Here is a 20256-nt window from a genome sequence, read left to right on the forward strand (position 1 = left end):
AGATAGATAGATAGATAGATAGATAGATAGATAGATAGATAGATAGATAGATAGATAGATAGATAGATAGATAGATAGATACAGTAGATAGATAGATAGATAGATAGATAGATAGATAGATAGATAGATAGATAGATAGATAGATACAGTAGATAGATAGATAGATAGATAGATAGATAGATAGATAGATAGATACAGTAGATAGATAGATAGATAGATAGATAGATAGATAGATAGAGATAGATAGATAGATAGATAGATAGATACAGTAGATAGATAGATAGATAGATAGATAGATAGAGATAGATAGATAGATAGATAGATAGATAGATAGATATAGTAGATAGATAGATAGATAGATAGATAGATAGAGATAGATAGATAGATAGATAGATAGATACAGTAGATAGATAGATAGAGATAGATAGATAGATAGATAGATAGATAGATAGATAGATAGATAGATAGATAGATAGATAGATAGATAGATAGATAGATAGACAGACAGACAGACAGACAGATAGATAGATAGATAGATAGATAGATAGATAGATAGATAGATAGATAGATAGATAGATAGATAGGGAGCCTTTATGCAGGGTTTTCCTTTGTTCTGGCTGCTAGTTGCATAACATCATTTAAGTAGGCAGATTAGCAGTAGGCTAGTTAGGCTCCTTGCTAACTATGGGACCATCTGTTTTCTACTTGTAATGCCTTTCTACATTGTTCTTCTCTATAGCGACAGCCTATATAGGTCAGCATTGTGGCTGGCTGCCATACTGCTGGTCATAACTGTAATGACCTTGGAGGTGAGCCTTCATATAACAGTTGGCTTACATGTGCTCATTCACGTCTCACTGCAGTGCCTGCCTGGGGCCTGTCTAGCTCCTGCAGAAGCCCCTCTCCCCCATATGGATATATGGATGGATTAGTCTATATTATGTTGCAACAATAGACTCGTATGTACTGACAGCTGAGCATCATGCACGCTTATTGTCTTTTTTTAACCGAATTACTTTAGAACCTGGTGAGGCGGGTCGGGACATTGATGTGGGTCACAGGCTGGGACTAACTGCTGCTGAGCCAGCTGTGAGAAACGTAAAAAAAAAGAAAATAAAGAAAAAAGTTGTGACATAGTAACGTTGGTCCACAGCCCACAAAAATGGCTGTAAAATTGTTAGAAGGTAACGTTTGTTTGGCGGCATTATTTTACGTTTCTTTTTTAGCGTTTCTTATGTTTTTCTATGCCTGTTTTTAGTCATCTCTCTCTCTCTCTCTCTCTCTCTCTCTCTCTCTCTCTCTCTCTCTGTCTCTCTCTCAGCTCCAGTTCTTCATAGTGACCGTCCACACGGCCTACAACCTGTTCGCTGACTGCAACTTCCCCGATGTCATGAACATGGTGGTGCTGGCCTACTCTCTCAGCCTCATCGTGCTCTTCAGCAACTACTACTACCACAGCTACCTCAGCAAGAAGGACAAGAAGACGTAGAGGGAGTGGAGATGGGGGAAAAAAAATCTATGGAAAAAATAATGTACAGAAATGAAATAAGTGTAAGAAAAGGAAAGAAGATAATGGCATCTCTCAACAGAACAGAAAGAATGAAAATGATGCATATTCATCATGTTTGTTATAAAAATAAATGTTTTTGTATTTCATGGAATATTTGATATATTTCTGTCTGTCTGTCTAGTATACACACCCTTACCTATTCCTAATTCTAATCTTAGCCACCCTTTTCTCCTAACTCTAATCTTAATCCTATTCTCCAAAAAATGTTGTACCATAAACATTTACACACACACACACACACACACACACACACACACACACACACACGTGAAGACTCATTGCCCTCCCCCACCGGTCATCACGGTCATTAGAAGAGACGAGTCCCCCTGCCAAACTGCCCCCCGCCCTCTCCCTCCATCTCCCCCTCTCCATCTCTCTCTCTCCCTGCCTCTCTCTCCCTGCCTCTCTCACTCCTTATTCAGCACTCTTTTTTTTACCTAATCTCCTCTGGAGACGCTTCATTTCCTCTCACAGCCATTGGCCACCCCTCACGGCCAATCAACTGTTGGCTGTCATTAGCTCCAAGTGTAACCCTCCCCTTTATGTAAATTAGGGTCCCCCCTCCCAGATTCCTTGCATTTAATCCCTATTTTCCATCTGTGACCACCCCCTTCTGTCATGTTGTCATCTATAATTGTAAATCCTGACTCCCCCTTCTGGACAGAAATGAAAGGACTGTTGGAAGAGTGACTGAAACAGGATAGCGGTTTCTTTTGAACCTTTAGCCTCCATAGAAAAGATAGCAACAGCACAACTCTTCTCATTCATTCATTCATTTAACTGTGTAAAGGATCGCTCGCCTGTTGTGTTGAATGGCATTCCAGCTGCCTCCACTTTTGCAGTCACACACACACACACACACACACACACACACACACATTCAAAGTACACGCCAAGTTTCCTTGTATGAGGTCTGACACTTAAGCTGACTCAGGAGACAATAAGCACTTTGTAGACTCTGTGTGTGTGTGTGTGTGTGTGTGTGTGTGTGTGTGTGTGTGTGTCTGTGTGTGTGTGTGTGTGTGTGTGTGTGTGTGTGTGTGTGTGTGTGTGTGTGTGTGTGTGTGTGTGTGTGTGTGTGTGTGTGTGTGTGTGAAACAGCACAGTATGACCCAATACTAAAATAACACTTGTGTAGCATTACAAACCAGGCAACTGCAGGCAAGTCGTATTTGCTCTCCACCCCATCACACTCTCACTCACACACACACACACACACACACACACACACACACACACACACACACACACAGACACACACACACACACACACACACACACACACACGCGCACACACACACACACACTCAGTTTTAGTCACACAGCTGACTCTGCTGACTGCCAGAAGCCCATTTACAGACGCATGTCTCTCAGCATCGCTGCAGGCACAGCTCCAGGTTGATTATTGCAGAGAGCAGTGTAGCTCAGGGCAGGCATGACTGATACTTGGCACGTAACCTCTTTGATCCACGTACTGCTAGCGGCTCCATCTCTGGGTGTTCTGTATTTAGTGTGTGAGAAGATATAACATGCTTTATGAAGGGGGGGGGGGGAGTAACCCTAAAATAGGTGTACCAATATTGCATAGAGGTCCCTATAGGAATATTGCAGTGATGCCACCATAAAATACCATAAGGTGCCATTACTGGAGGTCACTTTAAACTTAATATATTGAGTACCACAGATACTCGTAAATCCTTAGAAGAATATCATATTGACACTATAGGTGATTAAAATCATTCAGAGTAGGGTAAGGTCACTGTAAACTCACTATGGACTACACACTCCCATAGGAGTATTATAGGAGGTATATTAAAGTGATTTCTCATTAGTGCTGTGCAATGAACATCCAAATAAACAAGTCCTAAATGGAGCATGTGACCAAGGCTTGCTATTGTGATTGGATGGAAATCCCCGGGGCCCCAGGTGGACGTGAGATTGGAAAGTGGAAACGATGGGAGTGTTGCGACTATATCTGGGTTTTCTGAACGTTGTTTTGCGGCCGTCTCCATGGTGACGGTGTCAGACAGTGTTTGGGCTGTGGTTGGCTGCATGCGGGGAGACAGACTGTAATTAATGATCAGTTTCAGGAGAGAGAGGAGGTTGAAGGCCTCTCTGCTGCCGCTTCCCTAACTATTGAGTGAGAGGGGGCAGAGGGGCGCACTCATGCACAACACATGCTAACACACACACACACACGCATGCGCATGCGCATGCGCACACACACACACACACACACACACACACACACACACACACACACACACAAACACAGGTATGGACACACACAAGAATACTCGGGTTTGACTGATTTGGGTTGTTGGAGGCCGATACAGAAATGAACACTTGGGCGTCCACGTAGATCAGCAGTAGATTCCCTGCCTACCATCACGAGCGTCACGGGTTCGAGCCCCCGTGTTACCTCCGGTTTGGTCGGGCGTCCATACAGGCACAATTGGCCGTGTCTGCAGGTGGGAATAACAAGGATAAAGGGTGCACTAGTGCCTCCTCTGGTTGATCAGGGCACCTGTTTGTGGGGAGGGGAACTGGGTGGAATAGCATGATCCTTGCTGTCAGGTGAAAAGAAGCGGCTGGCGACTGCACATGTATCGGAGGAAAGAAATACAATACCAGTACCAATACCAGTACCCTTAAAGTGATACAAATACCAATAGAGTATAGCCTACCTTCTTCTTTTGATTAGTGTTTAGTGTAAAGCGTCTTTTGAGTCCTTGAAAAGCGCTATATAATTTATTATTATTAAATACGACTTCACCACCACAGACTGTATGGTTGTAGCTGCTGTGGTGGGCACGGCGCATTCAATCAAATAATGCTTGCTTTGCGGTGATTGGCTGTGAGCAAAACCATGCAAATAGTTTTTTTTAGATCTGTGTAAAAAGGATCAAATGCAGGGATCATTTGAGTGGAGGAGTTTCCATACTATTTGATACTAGCTTATTTCTGTATCGAGTACCAATACCCAGCCCTAATCAACACACAGTCAATACACCATTTGTGTGTGCGGACATACACACTAACGCAGACAAGCATGCACACATGCACGTGCGCGCGCACACACGCGCGCACACACACACACACACACACACACACACACACACACACACACACACACACACACACACACACACACACACACACACACACACACACACTTGCTGAGAGTGAGAGAGGCAGGGGAGGGAGGGGCTGATGAGAGTGCTTGAAGGTGAGCCACTGGGTTGGTTCATACAAAGAGGGTCAACAAGAGGCTGCAGCAATCTCAGCCTGATATGAGCACACTCAACCAATCAGCCAGCCAGCCAAACAGCTAGCTCTCATCAAGAGTGTGTGTGTGTGTGTGTGTGTGTGTGTGTGTGTGTGTGTGTGTGTGTGTGTGTGTGTGTGTGCGTGCGTGCGTGCGTGCGTGCGTGTGTGTGTGTAGGTGTGTGTGTGTGTGTGTGTGTGTGTGTGTGTGTGTGTGTACATAATTACAAGGAGAAAGCTTCAAGTAGTTGCCAATGCAGACTCCTGGATACATAAGTGGAAGGTGAGAGAGCAAGTCCTGTAACCAAGAGAGCAGAGGGAATTCAGGAGAGAAGAGAGGAGAAGTGAAGAGAAGAGGAGAGGAGACGAGAGACAGCCCGTCGTCACAAGGAAATGACATTGGCTGAGTTTCCCAACAAAGAAGGTTCTTAAGAGTTAAGAAGCTTCTTAAGGAGTTAAGAAGCTTCTTAAGGAGTTAAGAAGGCTCCAAAGAAGTGTTTCCCAAACGCCTTCTTAACAGAAGAGAAAAATAAAAAAAATAGAAGGCTCTTAAGAAGCATCTTAACTGGAGCTGTCCACCATCTCGATGTGAGAGGTCCTCTGCGGCTGGTTGAGAAACACTGTTGTAGAATAACCTAATCATGGTCCCCTTAAACTTTATTAAACATTATTTATTTCAGACATGGACTGCAGTTCAAATTGCTTTATATACACAGCATACAACAAAACAGATCAACACTACAGAATTTAAACGACCTTGGGTTCTGTGAAAGGTGCTATATAAATCCACAACATTATAAAAGGAATCCATTCTGATTAGAGGAATATAGCCTACGGTAAAACATTTAAAACACAAGTAACCATACATAGAGGGGAGATTTTCAAGTGTTCCCTAATTTTAAAAACTAAAGGGTGCATGAAAGAAAGGAAAAAGGGAAAAACACAAGAGGACACAAGTATCTCCTTTTGCCTGACGCGGCTGGATCTGCCAGTGTTTTGTCATTAAGGAGGTGTTAAGAATGCCCCAGACCCTTCTTACAAAACCTTCTTAACGAAAGATCATCTTAGCGCTAAGAAGCTTTTGGGAAACGCAGCCTTCTTAACGGAAGATAATTGGAAGATAATTTTAGGCTAAGAAGCAATCGGGAAACACGTTGGCTTCGTTGGCTTCTTACGGGAGCCTTAAGAAGGGTCAAAGAAGCTTCTTAGCGCTAAGAAGCTTTTGGGAAACGCATGCCTTCGTAAAGAAGCAATTGGGAAACGCGTTTGCTTCTTAAGGGGGCCTTAAGAAGGGTTAAATTAGCTTCTTAGCGCAAAGAAGCTTTTGGGAAACCCAGCCAATATTGGTTGATTTTCAAGGTGGTTAAAACGACCAATGTTTATGAATGCAACCTCTTGTGGTCGTGTAGTGTAGTGCATGTGTGCAGTGCATACAGTACGCTAGATCCATGGGCTGTAACCAGGAAGTAGCTGCGACCTCTGGCGGTCTTTAACGTAACGACTGATTGAACTAGCTCTTACTTGTCGTGAGGGCGAAGGGATTGGCGGACTGGCAGAGTCCTCAGCACAAGAGGCCTGGTTCACTTCCCAACGTGTTCCATTTTGCACCCTAAACCAAACCCTAACCTTAACCTTAGCATTAGCCTTAACCTTAACCAAGTTGATTTAGTTGCCTAAACCCAAACAAGTTGTTTTACTAACCCAACCGAGCCCACCGGGCCACCCGAGCTGTCACCACCCAAAGAATGACAAAAAGACATGGGGACACTTGCTCATGTTTTGGGAGTCATTGGAAATTGACTTATTCTGTCATTTCAGTATGAGGACGTCTCGGAAGACGAGGCTTCTCCACAAGGATTTCTCTTGCTGCTAGATTTGGGACTCTGGTTATTTATTCCCTCACACTGGCTGATGGAAGAGTCCTATGATCTATTACTCAATACAGATTTTCATTATAACAAGGCCTAATGAATTTCTTAAGAGCACATCTCGTCTTGTTGGTGATATTTATTTTATGACTGCTATACCTAAAGTAGTGTGGTATTCTTTTTCAAATAACTCTTGTTTGTGTATCCCGATTCCCGTGCATGTGTGCTTGTGTGTGTGTGTGTGTGTGTGCGTCCGTGTGTGTGTGTGTGTGTGTGTGTGTGTTTGTGTGTGCGCGCGCACACGTGCGTGCGTCCATGTGTGTGTGTGTGTGTGTGTGTGTGTGTGTGTGTGTGAAACCCCATCTGCTGGTGACACCGTCCCCGTTTATAGACAATGGGATGCACCCAACACCACCTGACCAGTGTTATCAAAGTTATTGAGGGATGTGCCATTTATCCTGAAGGGCAGATAAGGCTGATTTATGGCTTTTATCGTTTGTTTGGGGTCAGACAATCTCAAGTGTAAGAGCTCTGGTTGAGAGGAACCCAGGCTGCTGTAACAACAGGCCCAAATCATTTGATTAATAGCTATTTTTGCACTGATCTGATCTTCTGATGGGTGTCTAAGAGGGAGGATCTGAGAAGATTTTATCATTGCCTAATATATATACACCGTCTTATCATGCTAAATCACAAAGAGCTGCAGCGGAGAAAAGTGTGCCACCCCCCCCCCCCCCCCCCCCCCTCATTGAGACCCTGTGTAAAGTCATCCTATTTTCCCAAATTAGTTTGTTGGGTTGGGCATGGTGACTGCCTCCTCCCACACGACGTGGACGATAGAGAGCCCCAGGGATGACGTATTTTTGTAGTCGGAACGCGGAAGTCCCGGACTTCCTGGTTCTTCACTGTTTCTGTCTATGGGATTTTTGAATGGGTTTTTGCCGCGATGCTTCAAATAAGGTCTCTGGGCAACGCAAGATTAATCAAACGCGAACCAGAGTTCAGTCGGATAATCTTCACACATGAGGACCACTTTCACGAGTTTTGTAGCGTAAATGCGAGCCCTAGAAGTAAAAAGCTCGAGCTAAGCTAATCCAGAACTACACACTGTCGCATAGGCTTCCACGTCACGTCAGCACTGAACCTGGACTGTTGTTGATGTGTGCGCTGCTGTGCACTTTACCCCGGGCTGAACCAGGTGAGGGAAAGAGAATTTCCATGTTCGTCCTTTGAAGTGATGACGTTTTTGACGTATATATCCCCGTCAACTCAACAGTGTAGTCTCATTTAGCCGTTTGCTAGCTAGCCGCCCTTATAACGACACGTAAAAGCTTAAAAACTCATAAAAGTGGTCCTCATGTGTGAAGATGATATTACTAAACACTCGTTTGCATTTGATTAAGCTTGCGTTGCCCAGAGACCTTATTAGAAGCATTGCGCCAAAAACCCATTCAAAACCCCATAGGCGAAAACAGTGAAGAACCAGGAGTGTTAGCATCGATGATTTCCGGACTCGTTCCTGGGGCTCTCTATTAAACAACGGACCTTCAGGAACGAACTGTGCGCAGTTTACTGACATCACATGACTTCTGGGTAATGATGTCAAACCGTTATCTCCCGCTGCCACTTGGGACCGCCAAAGTGCAAAGTTGCCTAGTGCAGCTTGATGAGATTTTAATGATGAGAAGATGAGATATCTTTTAGTGACTTCCCAACGTATTCACTTTTGCTAGCTTTCATGACAAACAACCACTAAATTGTCAATACGAATACAAAAAAATACAAATAATAAGTTACGTTACGTTACTCTTTATTGTTCCCTTGTGCAGCGTATGGTGAGAAAAAAACTCCAGTTCTTTTTGCCATTACCTTGGTCAGGGGCGTTGACAGAAGTATTAACCCTAATATACATGTCTTTGATGGTGGGAGGAAACCCACACGAACACCGTGAGAACATGCAAACTCCACACAAAAAGGACCTGGGACAGACCGGGGTTTGAACCCGGGACCTTCTTGCTGTGAGGCAAGAGTGGTAACCTCTCTTATGTATGTCTGGCAAATGCATGACAAATCAGAAGAGACATTTCAGAATTAAAATGACTGACCACCACAAACCCAACAGCACCAAACAGCTGAAAGCCCTAAAGCAATGCACTCTACAAAACTCTATTACATCTAATTCTACTACATCCTTTAAACTGATATTAGTCTTTCTCCCACCCCATCGTTAGTTATTTAAAGGCTAAGCTATACAGTCAAGAGTCAAGCGGTGGGAGTCACACGTAACCTGCTGTTGAAGCCAAATTAGCCTACAACTGAATTTCACTCACAACCCAGGTAATAATGAAACGATTGATCTTGCGAGTAGCCTCCAAACTTATTTGACCTCATTTAGATCTATTCAATCAACATCCTAAAGATGAAAAATGTAGGTCAGTGCACAGTGTAAGCAGGCAGACAGACAGATAAACCTTTGAGATACACTCATTTGCATGCAATGATTTTTTTTTGGTCTGAATATGAGAGTAATTAAGCTGTTTGTATTGTGGGAGAAAGAATGCTTTCAATATAAGGTGTTTGAAGACTGAAAAAAAAAGTATGTACCTCACTCTGTGCTTGCAAAGATTCAACAACCTATCTATGAGATGGCCTTTTCTGTGGAAATGTTGGTAATTCAGTATTGCAGTTACACGTCTGGCAACTTTGCCGCCTTTAGCACTTCCACAATGCCTCATGGTGAGGACCTGAGGGTTTGTGACATGTGGATGACTTCTCCTTTCTGTCGTCTCTAGAGTGCCAGTGTTGGACTCATTAGCCTACATCTCCAGGTTGGCATGTCATGTTGGCAAAGTGCACAGCCCTGAGGTTAGTGGGACGGGGTGGGACAAGGGACAGTCAGGCAGACAGGAGAGGCGGGAGAAGAGACAAAAAGAGAAAAACAGACTCAACTCATCCACCACCAACTGTGCTTTGATAAGAGACAGTGGCAGACACAGAGGGAAGTGAAAACTAGCTTAGAGACGGTAGCCTGGTAAACCATCCGGTCACGTGACCTCACATTTGCGTTTCGTTCTGCGAGACCGTCTGGCCTCCGCCCCGTGGCGGCCATTTTCAGAATACACAATGCGGACGGGCCAATCAGGGACCTGCCTCGTAGTTGACACCGTAAACCGGCCAATCAGGAACGCCGCTGGCAACACAGTAATGGTAAATGGTAAGTGGCCTGCATTTATATAGCGCTTTTATCCAAAGTGCTTTACAGTCAGTAGTTCCATTCACCCATTCACACACCGATGGCGGCAGCTACCACGCAGGGTGCTGGCACACCAACGGGAGCAATTCGGGGTTCAGTGTCTTGCCCAAGGACACTTCGACATGCAGACTGGAGGAGCCGGGAATCGAACCACCAACCTCTTTTATCCAAAGCGATTAGTGGACGACCCGCTCTACCTCCTGAGCTACAGCCGCCCTGTAACGGCTGCCTCCATGGCTCTCGAGCAGTAACGTCAACGTTTGTCGAGTTTACACAGCCATATTGCAGAAACAGACTCCATAATAACAACAATGAAAGGTGAAAAGGAGTATGCAACAGCGGAGTTTCTGGGTGGAAAAGACATTTCCGGGGTGGGGTGTGGTGGGGTGGTGTTCGTGTTCAATGTCTACATTTCAACCGTAAGTCACTTTAGCATCTTTGTTAACTCAAACGACAACCCTGACCATAACCAAGTTGTTTTACTCGACGGCGTTGGCTGGAAGAGCAGCGCCCTCTTCCTGTTTTTGTGCCGTAAAGCAATCCAGCAACCTGACCCAGTGTCACACAATGTGAATGCAGTGTCGATGCTCGCTGCCAATCTTCTTGGCTGTCAGTCTTGTTTGTTTACTGTAATTAAACTAATGCCTCAAAATTAAAGTGGTTATCAATTATTGATGTCATAATGCTACATGCAGCACTTTTACTCTTGGAGTAATTGTTCATCACTAGCCTAATTACAGACTAACTAAAGAAAGAAATATGCATATAACATCGAGCTTGTCTTCACTGGCTTGATCTCTGCCATGTTAAACATTCATTTAAGCAAGCTTTTTGTCTGCTGATCAGCTCATGGTAGCTACATTATTTAGAGCACCAAGGTATTTCTCATCTTCCCTTTCCTCGTCTCCCCACTCTGACCTTTCCCATTGCTCTACTTGGCTTTCATCTATTCTTCCTGATCTCTTTATCTCTCTCCTCTCCTCTCCTCTCCTCTCCTCTCCTCTCCTCTCCTCTCCTCTCCTCTCCTCTCCTCTCCTCTCCTCTCCTCTCCTCTCCTCTCCTCTCCTCTCCTCTCCTCTCCTCTCCTCTCTCCCCTCCTCTCCTCTCCTCTCCTCCACTCTCCTCTCCTTTCCTCCACTCTCCTCTCCTCTCCTCCACTCTCTTCTCCTCTCATCCACTCTCCTCTCATCCATTCCATTCTCCTCTCCTCCACTCTCCTCTCCTCTCCTCCACTCTCCTCTCCTCTCCTCCACTCTCCCCCTCTCCTCTCCTCCACTCTCCTCTCCTCTCATCAACTCTCCTCTCCTCTCCTCTCCTACACTGTTCTCTCCTCTCTTCTCCTCTCTTCTGTCCTCTCCTTTCCTCTCAACTCTGCTCTCTACTCCTTCCCTCCCTTCACTTCTCCATCCTTCTAAATGACGCGGCCCCTCCCCTCGCCACCTCAATTCACCCTCTGATGATTGCCGAGCACATTTAATTTGACACGAAAGACAAAGGGCTGAGTACACATGTGGTTTCTCCGCAAGGCCCGCGTAATATGAAATATTAATGCGGGCATAATTTGGCTCCCAGGATGGAGGGGTGGGTGGGAGTGGGGCGGGGGTGACTGCAGTTTCCTTCCCCAAAGGATGGTAAGGCTGTCAGGATGGATTGAGAAACAGAGGAAGATAACAACAGAATGCTTACCGCTGTAAACTACCGTGGCCTATTTCTGTCTGGAGGTTTAATGATAATATCAGCGTGTCGCCCGAGGTACTGTACTGAGTGAGGCAGCTCTCCCTTCCCATTCAAACCTATTCTCTTCCCTGTTAAAGGTCCAATGTGTGGCATTTTTAACATCGACATATCATTGTCAAATTCATTGTGATATATGTAAGAAATGAGAGAGACCATGTTGGCGATGGTTGGTGCTTGGTGGCCTCTATCATGTGTTGCATTACTGTAATACATGCTCACCCCCATGCCGATGGAAGGGTCGGTGTCGTTTTTTAGTCCACAAAACATTTGTGGATTTTCACAGCAAAACACCATTGCAGAATTCTCCTGAACAATTGAAGTGAAGAGGTCCAACTTTCAAACGTAAAAAAAAAAAAAAAGTTTCCATACTGCTCACTTGGTGTAATTCGTCCTATACATGTTAGTGTCTGTTTAAAGCTACGCTATAAGTCCTCTCTCCCTCTGTGTCTGTCTCTCTCTTTTGTGTAATTAGAAAGTACATAATCAGACCAGGGGAGGCAGTATTGCCTGTGTGTGTGTGTGTGTGTGTGTGTGTGTGTGTGTGTGTGTGTGTGTGTGTGTGTGTGTGTGTGTGTGTGTGTGTGTGTGTGTGTGTGTGTGTGTGTGTGTGTGTGTGTGTGTGTGTGTGTGTGTGTGTGTGTGTGTGTGTGTGTGTGTGTGTGTGTGTGTGTGTGTGTGTGTGTGTGTGTGTGTGTGTGTAAGGTTGCTATGTAACATTTACCACACCGTTACTCATGCGGTATGGGTACCCTCCTCCATCCAACCAACATGGCATAACACTTTTGCATCAAAACAACACACACACACACACACACACACACACACACACACACACACACACACACACACTCACACACACACACACACACACACACACACACACACACACACACACACACTTGCCTCTTTCTCAGGGGGACCAGCTCTTTTCTTTCTCTCTTGCTCTCTCCCCCTCTCTCTCTCCCCCCTCTCTCTCTCTCCCTCCCCTCTCTCTCATGCACACACACACACACACACACACACACACACACACACACACACCCCTCCCCTCTCTCTCATGCACACACACACACACACACACACACACACAAACACACACACACACACACACACACACACACACACACACCCCTCCCCTCTCTCTCATGCACACACACACACACACACACACACACACACACACACACACACACATACACACACACACACACACACACACACACACACACACACACACCCCTCCTCTCTCTCTCATGCACACACACACACACACACAAACACACACACACATACACAGTTGTGTCAGTAGTGAATTAGCATGCCGTTCCGCGTTATTAAACATGACACTCGGCCCAGATAATGGAGCCTTTCTTCATCTCAATTTGGAAGGCTAATCTTATTGCTTTGATTAACAGCAGCTTCGTTTGCATATCAAGGCCTCCCCTCCTTTAACGCAAATCCCCCCTTCACAGCTGTAGATAAAAAGGAATGTATCTATATGTATCTTTCTTTAGGATCTTTTCTTCCTTCTCCCTCTTCCTCTCTCACTTGTTCTTGGTTAACTCATGGTTCACGTTCGTGTTTTTCTTCGTCCTCTTGCTCCTATTCATCCTCTTCGTTATCTTCTTCCTCTCGTCCGGCCCACATATGGAGAGATGCCCATAATAAAGCAAGAAGAGACATAAAGTAAACGTGTGACTTCACTGACTGGCAGAAATCAGGTGATTTGGGCAATAAGTAACTTTATTGTGCAGCGGGGATTAAGACTTGGGGAATAAAAACATCAAAGAGATCAGACAAAAGGGAATGTTTCAGCAAAACGTACAGCCTCCTCAATTATAGCCACCTTTTATAGTGTAACCACACAGTTACAACACCGATCATAAAGTTTGGCAATTGGCAGCTTCTGGCGGGCAATATGCCATGACACTTTTAGATTTGGTTAGACCTTGAGGTCAATGACAAATTGAGAAAAAGCAATGGCTATTTTCTAGTGGCATGTGTACAGTATACCACCTCTTTCTCTGGGTGCACATAGACTGTAGAATACAGATGCAGGGGGACCCACAACCAGGGGTGTAGTGGTAAATACAGAGGTGGATAAACCATCCAAGTTAGGAGAATAGGGTCCAGGTTAAAAAAAATATTGAAATTCTCCTTTAATAAAGTATAATATCATTCATGAAACTTTGCATTCAGTCCATTTTGTGACATGGCTAGGTTGATGTATTCCTGGGTCTGCCTGGGATGGGGTGAGGGTGAGGGGGGGTGAGGGGGGTTCTATTCTTGCACCCGGCCCCCTTGTAGAGCTCTTACGCCCCTGAGAGAATGCAGATCTTGAATGGATAGAATGGTCACTCGCATTCAAATCACTGCTCCAGGATGGTCAGCATCATAGCATGGCTAACTTTTCTTCACTAAATATGCTAGGTTATTTTATAGCGTAGGTTATTTTATAGCATAATAGCTACTTTTGCTAATATGCAGATGTTAACTAGCAGAGCTATCGCTAGCGGGAGAAGTCTTTGCTGCATTCACCTTGTTGCTAACGTCAGGTTTCAGTTGAGTTTTGACAGTTACAGTAGCAGACACATCTGCACAGTTCTCAAGTGTGACACACTTTATGGCCTTAACCAGACGTGTGTAGTTGCCACCATAGCAACTAACCCTTAAAAGTCCATAGTCACAACTTTATGGTGTACTAATCAAATGCCATAGCAAACAGTGGAAGGTCCATTCTAGCCATTCAAGTTCTCTAGTTTACGACCTTATTCTCTGGGCACTGCACCACTTGCACTAAACATGTCAACCACTGCAACAACCATTGGCATGACATTCACCACAGCCTATTTAAAACCTTGTTTGTCATATTATGCAAGCTGATAAAAAGAAAAAGTTGCGTAAACTGACTTTAATTGCTACAGTACATTCCTGGTGGTGTAGGCTGGTCATGGAATTATGCAGAAACATATAGCATTTACAACTGAACATAATGCAGTCAGATGCAAGAGGGTTGGAGGTAATAGGCCTGGGCGATATGGTTGAAATCAACATCACGATAATCACGAGGATTTTTCGCTCTATCATTTTATCACGAGATGGTGCATGTATGCAAAATCACGTTAAATAATCAAATTATGTTAGGTGTTAGTGTGATGTCAAACAAAACAGACGTGTGTCACGACATTAAAATATCTTCATATCATCACGATATGATCCCACTGAGACACGATAAAATTGAGTTATCGCCCAGTTGGAGGCCAAACGGAACCCAAGGTTATATCCTCCCTTACAGCAAAGCACAGTGCACACACACACACACACACACACACACACACACACACACACACACACACACACACACACACACACACACACACACACACACACACACACACACACACACACACACACGGGTGAAAGATATAAGATGAGCAGTATGGGAATAACGTGATGAGGAGTGGGCTTTTAACTGCACGTTAAACTGCATTCAGGACATTGACCTCGTGTGTGTGTGTGTGTGTGTGTGTGTGTGTGTGTGTGTGTGTGTGTGTGTGAGAGAGAGAGAGAGAGAGAAGAGAGGGACTGTGTGTGCGTTTCAGGGTGTTGACCAACAGTACTATGTTTTATACATCTATAAAGAGCTCCAAGGCCAAACACCATGAGCGCTCTGTCAAAATGGCTGCATTGTGTTCGACTCAAGTTAAGTGCAGCAGGAAGAGCTTTTTCCTATTCACACTTTGTGTGTCTGTGTCTGCCTGAGGTGTGTGTGTGTGTGTGTGTGTGTGTGTGTGTGTGTGTGTGTGTGTGTGTGTGTGTGTGTGTGTGTGTGTGTGTGTGTGTGTGTGTGTGTGTGTGTGTGTGTGTGTGTGTGTGTGTGTGTGTGTGTGTGTGTGTGTGTGTGTGTGTGTGTGTGTGTGTGTCTGTGTCTGCCTGCAGGTGCTTCAGTCATGTCATCACCTTAATGGATCATCTTCAACCACCGATGTGAACAAGGAACATTATAATTCTGTTAACAGCATGGCCTCACCACACATTTGTTTAGATTATAATACTGCACTGTCAGAACTGTTTTATTTACCACTGGTTTCTTGGGTTTTATATTCATCTATAATAGTATATTGCAATAGTGTAGTTTATGATAGTAAATATATAGCCAGTAAAGTAAAATACTTTGTCATTAATATATATTAATAAAATATTCCACTGATCGTAGAAAATCAAAAGTATATATTTTTTGTCATGAGTGGATTTCTTTTTAACATTCACACAGTTTAAGTACATTTGGTGACTATACAATTACAAATGATGCAGACATCTATACTATCTATAGTAAAAAAGACACAAATATAGCAGTAATTCTTTGATTTCCTTTCCATAACAGCATGTTCCCATTTGGAAAAGTGACAGTCTGTCTGCACAAAATGTCAACAGAATCCAGTGCTTTTTAAATGATAGGAGGAGGTGGTAAATGAAGACCTTGGATGAGCAGATAACGATCTCTTTATATTTTGGACATGATGAAATTTCATGTAAGATGTAATGTCACACAACTCTTTGTGTCATTTGTACTCATCCTGGGAGAATCCCCAGCAGTAAAAGTCAAGGGTGCGCCCATAAAGCCATTGGCAGAGAGTTCATTGACCTGGAGGTTCGCTACTAGCTCGCCCTTGACGAGCAGTCAGCATTTCACCCACTGTTTCAAAACTCCATAAACATTCACTGCCTGTTTAGGTGAATTATTGTCCTCTCAGTTGTCCTCTCACCATCTTCTCCTGGCCGTAATTGTCCTCTTGTGTCATAGCTTGCGGATGAGGGGAGGAGATGCAGGGTGGTGAGAGGCGGACAGTATATAAGCGGAGAGAGAGTCGGTCTTACCACCTTGGTTGTCCATAAGCTTGCCTCGGCATCTCTAGTCTCACTCCTCCACCACCACCACCACCACCACAGACACCACCGCCCACTCAGCATGGCCTTCGCAGGAAAATGGGAGACCGAAACCCAGGAGGGATACGAAGACTTCTGCAAGCTGCTTGGTAAGAGAGCTAAGAGTCCAAACTTAATTTTAACATTTCTGAACCTCTTCTAGGCCTGTCCCTCCTCCTCTTCTTAACATCTAGAATTTGTTCTTCTAAGCCAAACGGCCAATAGCAAACAATCCCCCGTCTTTTTCCAGGTATTCCCGCTGACATCATCGAGAAGGGCCGCAACTACAAGCTGATCACCGAGGTGACCCAGGATGGAGACAACTTCTCCTGGTCCCAGATCTACCCCACAAACGTGACCGTCACCAACAAGTTCACTGTCGGCAAGGAGGCGGACATGGAGACCATCGGAGGCAAGAAATTCAAGGTGGGAATGAGAGATAGGAAGGAAAGGAAGGAGTAGTGTGGGAAGAACGGAAGAAGTTCAAGGTAGCAAGGTGTCAACGTACGTATAAAGTGCAAGAGTTTCAATGTGGTCATACACTTTCTGATTATGGTACGTTGACCCTACCAAGCAAGTGCTAGAGATTCAAACATTTTTGGTACACAAGCATGTTATTATGGAATAAAAGGAATTCCTGTCATATTTTCATGTGATGTTCAGTTGGTTTATTAGCCTAGTCATGAGAGCAATCTATGTGATCCAACTGCACTGAGTAGAGATGACCCTGTAGAAGGGAGGGAGGGAGGGTGGTTGGGATTCGACGGACGGATGGATGTTTCCTGGGAGTCTGACTACTATAACTTTGTGTCTCCAGGCCACAGTGGCAATGGAAGGAGACAAACTGACCTGTGACTTCCCCAACTACAACCACACTTCTGAGATCAGTGGAGGAAAGCTCATAGAGGTGAGTGCTCTTACGCCTTCATAGTCAATCACACAAAGAAGTGTCGCTAGCATCGCCACCAAAACCATTGTTTGCCTTCAGGCGGTTTTTAGGTGCGCCTAAAAGTGAATATATTTTCAACTTTTCAGCGCAAAGAGTCGCGCACATACCGCTCGTGAAAGCGGATCTTAGCAATCTTTAACCCGGTCTCACATGCAGTCCTGCTCCTCAGTGCTCCACAGGAACACAAAGCTGCTTTGCCTGACGTGATGTGCCTATAGGCATTTTTGGTGTGGCTGCGCCTGTATCGACGCTTCTAGGTCTGATCGCCCCCTTAAAGTCCCAAGAAGCTAGTATGACACTGTAGAATGTTCTTAGACTCAACAAACAATTAAATGGTAAATGGACAGCATTTATTTTGTGCTTTCATCCAAGGCCGCAAGGCGCTTTACAATATGCCTACATTCACCCATTCATGCACACATTCATTCATACACCGATTGTGGCAAGCTACCAGGCAGGGCGATTGTACAGCCATCGGCAGCAATTTGGGGTTCAGTATCTTGCCGAAGGACACTATGACAATTACCCAATTTCCCTACGGAGATCATTGATACAGGTTAAGGTGAATGCCACTCAGTATGAGAATGTATTCACTATATTTCCATGGCCTCGGATGAGCATTTTCAAAATTGGAATACTACTGAAAAAAGAAGAAAAGAAAAAGTCACAAGTCATTCATTTTCGTGCAGTCTTAAAATTAGACCCGAACCCCGAACCCAGTTATAACGAGAAACTTTTCTCATTATTATGACATACAAACGTATCTCGTTATAACAAGAAAAGTTTCTTGTTATAACGAGATATGAACTTTTCTCATGAGGAGATGGCAACCCCATGTTTCCCGTGAGATAGGAAGAAGAGAAAGCAGCCTGCACATCAAAGAAACTGAAATGGCTAATTTAGACCACTAGCTTTCTTTCTTTCTTTCTTTCTTTCTTTCTTTCTTTCTTTCTTTCTTTCTTTCTTTCTTTCTTTCTTTCTTTCTTTCTTTTTATATACTGTATATAAAGTGTCTTCTTATTACATAACAAGAAATTCACCATTTCCATTTTTATCTACATTGGTGTCATAGACTTTACCTACAGATTAGGTGTACAAGTATTTGTAGTACTATTTTCTCTTCCTCTTCGTCATGTTTGATGATAAATATCGAAAGTACACCAAGGCACAGGAATAACACATACCCCCTTAATCATTTACTTCTCTATTCTGTCTGTGTCTATAGACGTCCAAAGCTGGGTCTGTCGTGCTGAAGAGAACCAGCAAGAAGATCTAAAGGCTGCCCCTTGACCTCTTTAAAAGTTACAGTACAACAAGCCGAGACCTCAGAACAACCACTGATGCAAACAATAAACAAAGACTTTAATGCCAACATGAACCCCCAACATGTCCCCATGTACACTTTAATTGTGTGTCTGTGTCTGTGTGTCATATTGTGTGAGTTATGGACATAAAAAGTAGAGTTTTAGGTGACACGGTTATTATGACCAGCATTCACTTGAAAAAGGGGCCAAAAGTTAGAGGTTATGTCAAAAGAGTTATGGTTTAGATTTAGATAGACACACCGCAGCCCCTGCTGCTGTTTTGAGGGAGCAACAAGAATTGCATGACACAATGCTAACATAACACCAATGAGAGAGTGGTTCATTTTCAAGTCGTTACTGATTGGTGGCCCCAGGATTCCGGTGCAACCAATCGGTGGCCAGGATTCCGACATCAGTTTGGAGCGAGCGTCCCAAAGTGTTCCAGACCCAGAGATCTGCAGCATGCAGTAACGTGTGTATCAGCGTAAGAACTCTCATGGGTCTGCCGTTAAGACTAGGCATGTAGTGAGAAAGGTCAAAGAAACCTACAGTATGTACTGACATAGGAAGCCTAGTGGATCCAAGTGACAATGGTCAAATTGGCAAACACACTGCAAAAATAAAATACGCTGCAAACAGGTCATAGTCTTCCATGGAACTTTTGAATCCCTCTGACATGAGAAGACACCAGCACTTTGAACGTAATGGTTATGTAACTTCTTCTAGCAGATATGCTTGCAGATAGGTTACTCTTACATGTAGGTACTGCAGGACTTCAGGGTTTTGATCAAGGACACTATAGCAAGACACATGATGGCCGACAGGCATGCATTTGCTTAAAATGAATGGCTAAGATATTTTGGAGAAGGTGTTTGTTCACACACTGACCTTGAGTGAAGTACATGCATGAGTCTGCGAGACATCTACAAATCCATAAATGTTGGACTATAATGAATGACCTCCCACCTACAGCAGTGTCTTTTGGCTATGTAAAACCATGTAACACCGGTGTAAAAGTGATGCAATTTCATCTTACTTTGAGAAGTAAAAGTGTTAAATATCTCTACATACATACTACAGTGCTTGGTCAGTAACGTGGGTCTCCCAGTCCCTCCGCACTGCAATAAACAGAAAATACATTTGTGGAATTCTCTCTTGATTGGATAAAAGTGGGATGGATCCCAGACAATTTTATTTTCACGACCCATGTTACTGACCAAACACTCGGCGAAGTAGAGCTATTTAACACTTTATTTTTTATTTTATTTGTATTGTTATTTTATTTTAATACCACTTACAGCACCTTTAATGTTATGACTGAGTTTTATGGTGCCTGGGAAAATACAATGTATAAGTGACAACATTGGCCCACTGCAGTCCAC

General features: G+C 44.0%; 2 protein-coding genes across 2 annotated transcripts in view; both read left to right on the top strand.

Moving 5' to 3' along the window:
• Positions 1 to 1489, top strand: part of elovl8a (ELOVL fatty acid elongase 8a) — a gene marked incomplete at both ends in the record, with an annotated part of 8443 nt that extends 6954 nt beyond the window's left edge. Inside the window, one exon of the mRNA XM_083659049.1 lies at positions 1322 to 1489. Coding sequence (XP_083515175.1) covers positions 1322 to 1489 — 168 coding nt within the window. The remainder of the gene's footprint in view (positions 1 to 1321) is intronic.
• Positions 1490 to 16664: 15175 nt separating this feature from the next.
• On the top strand, positions 16665 to 18846 carry LOC310796622 (gastrotropin-like; the record flags this gene model as incomplete). Its single annotated transcript, XM_083658843.1, has 4 exons — positions 16665 to 16731; positions 16872 to 17047; positions 17439 to 17528; positions 18796 to 18846. 4 exons carry the CDS (start codon positions 16665 to 16667, stop codon positions 18844 to 18846), a joined length of 384 nt encoding a protein of 127 aa, XP_083514969.1.
• Positions 18847 to 20256: the final 1410 nt, after the last annotated feature.

The sequence above is a fragment of the Poromitra crassiceps genome (assembly GCF_964638095.1).
Source record: "Poromitra crassiceps genome assembly, chromosome: 23".
Classification (NCBI taxonomy): Eukaryota; Metazoa; Chordata; class Actinopteri; order Beryciformes; family Melamphaidae; genus Poromitra; species Poromitra crassiceps.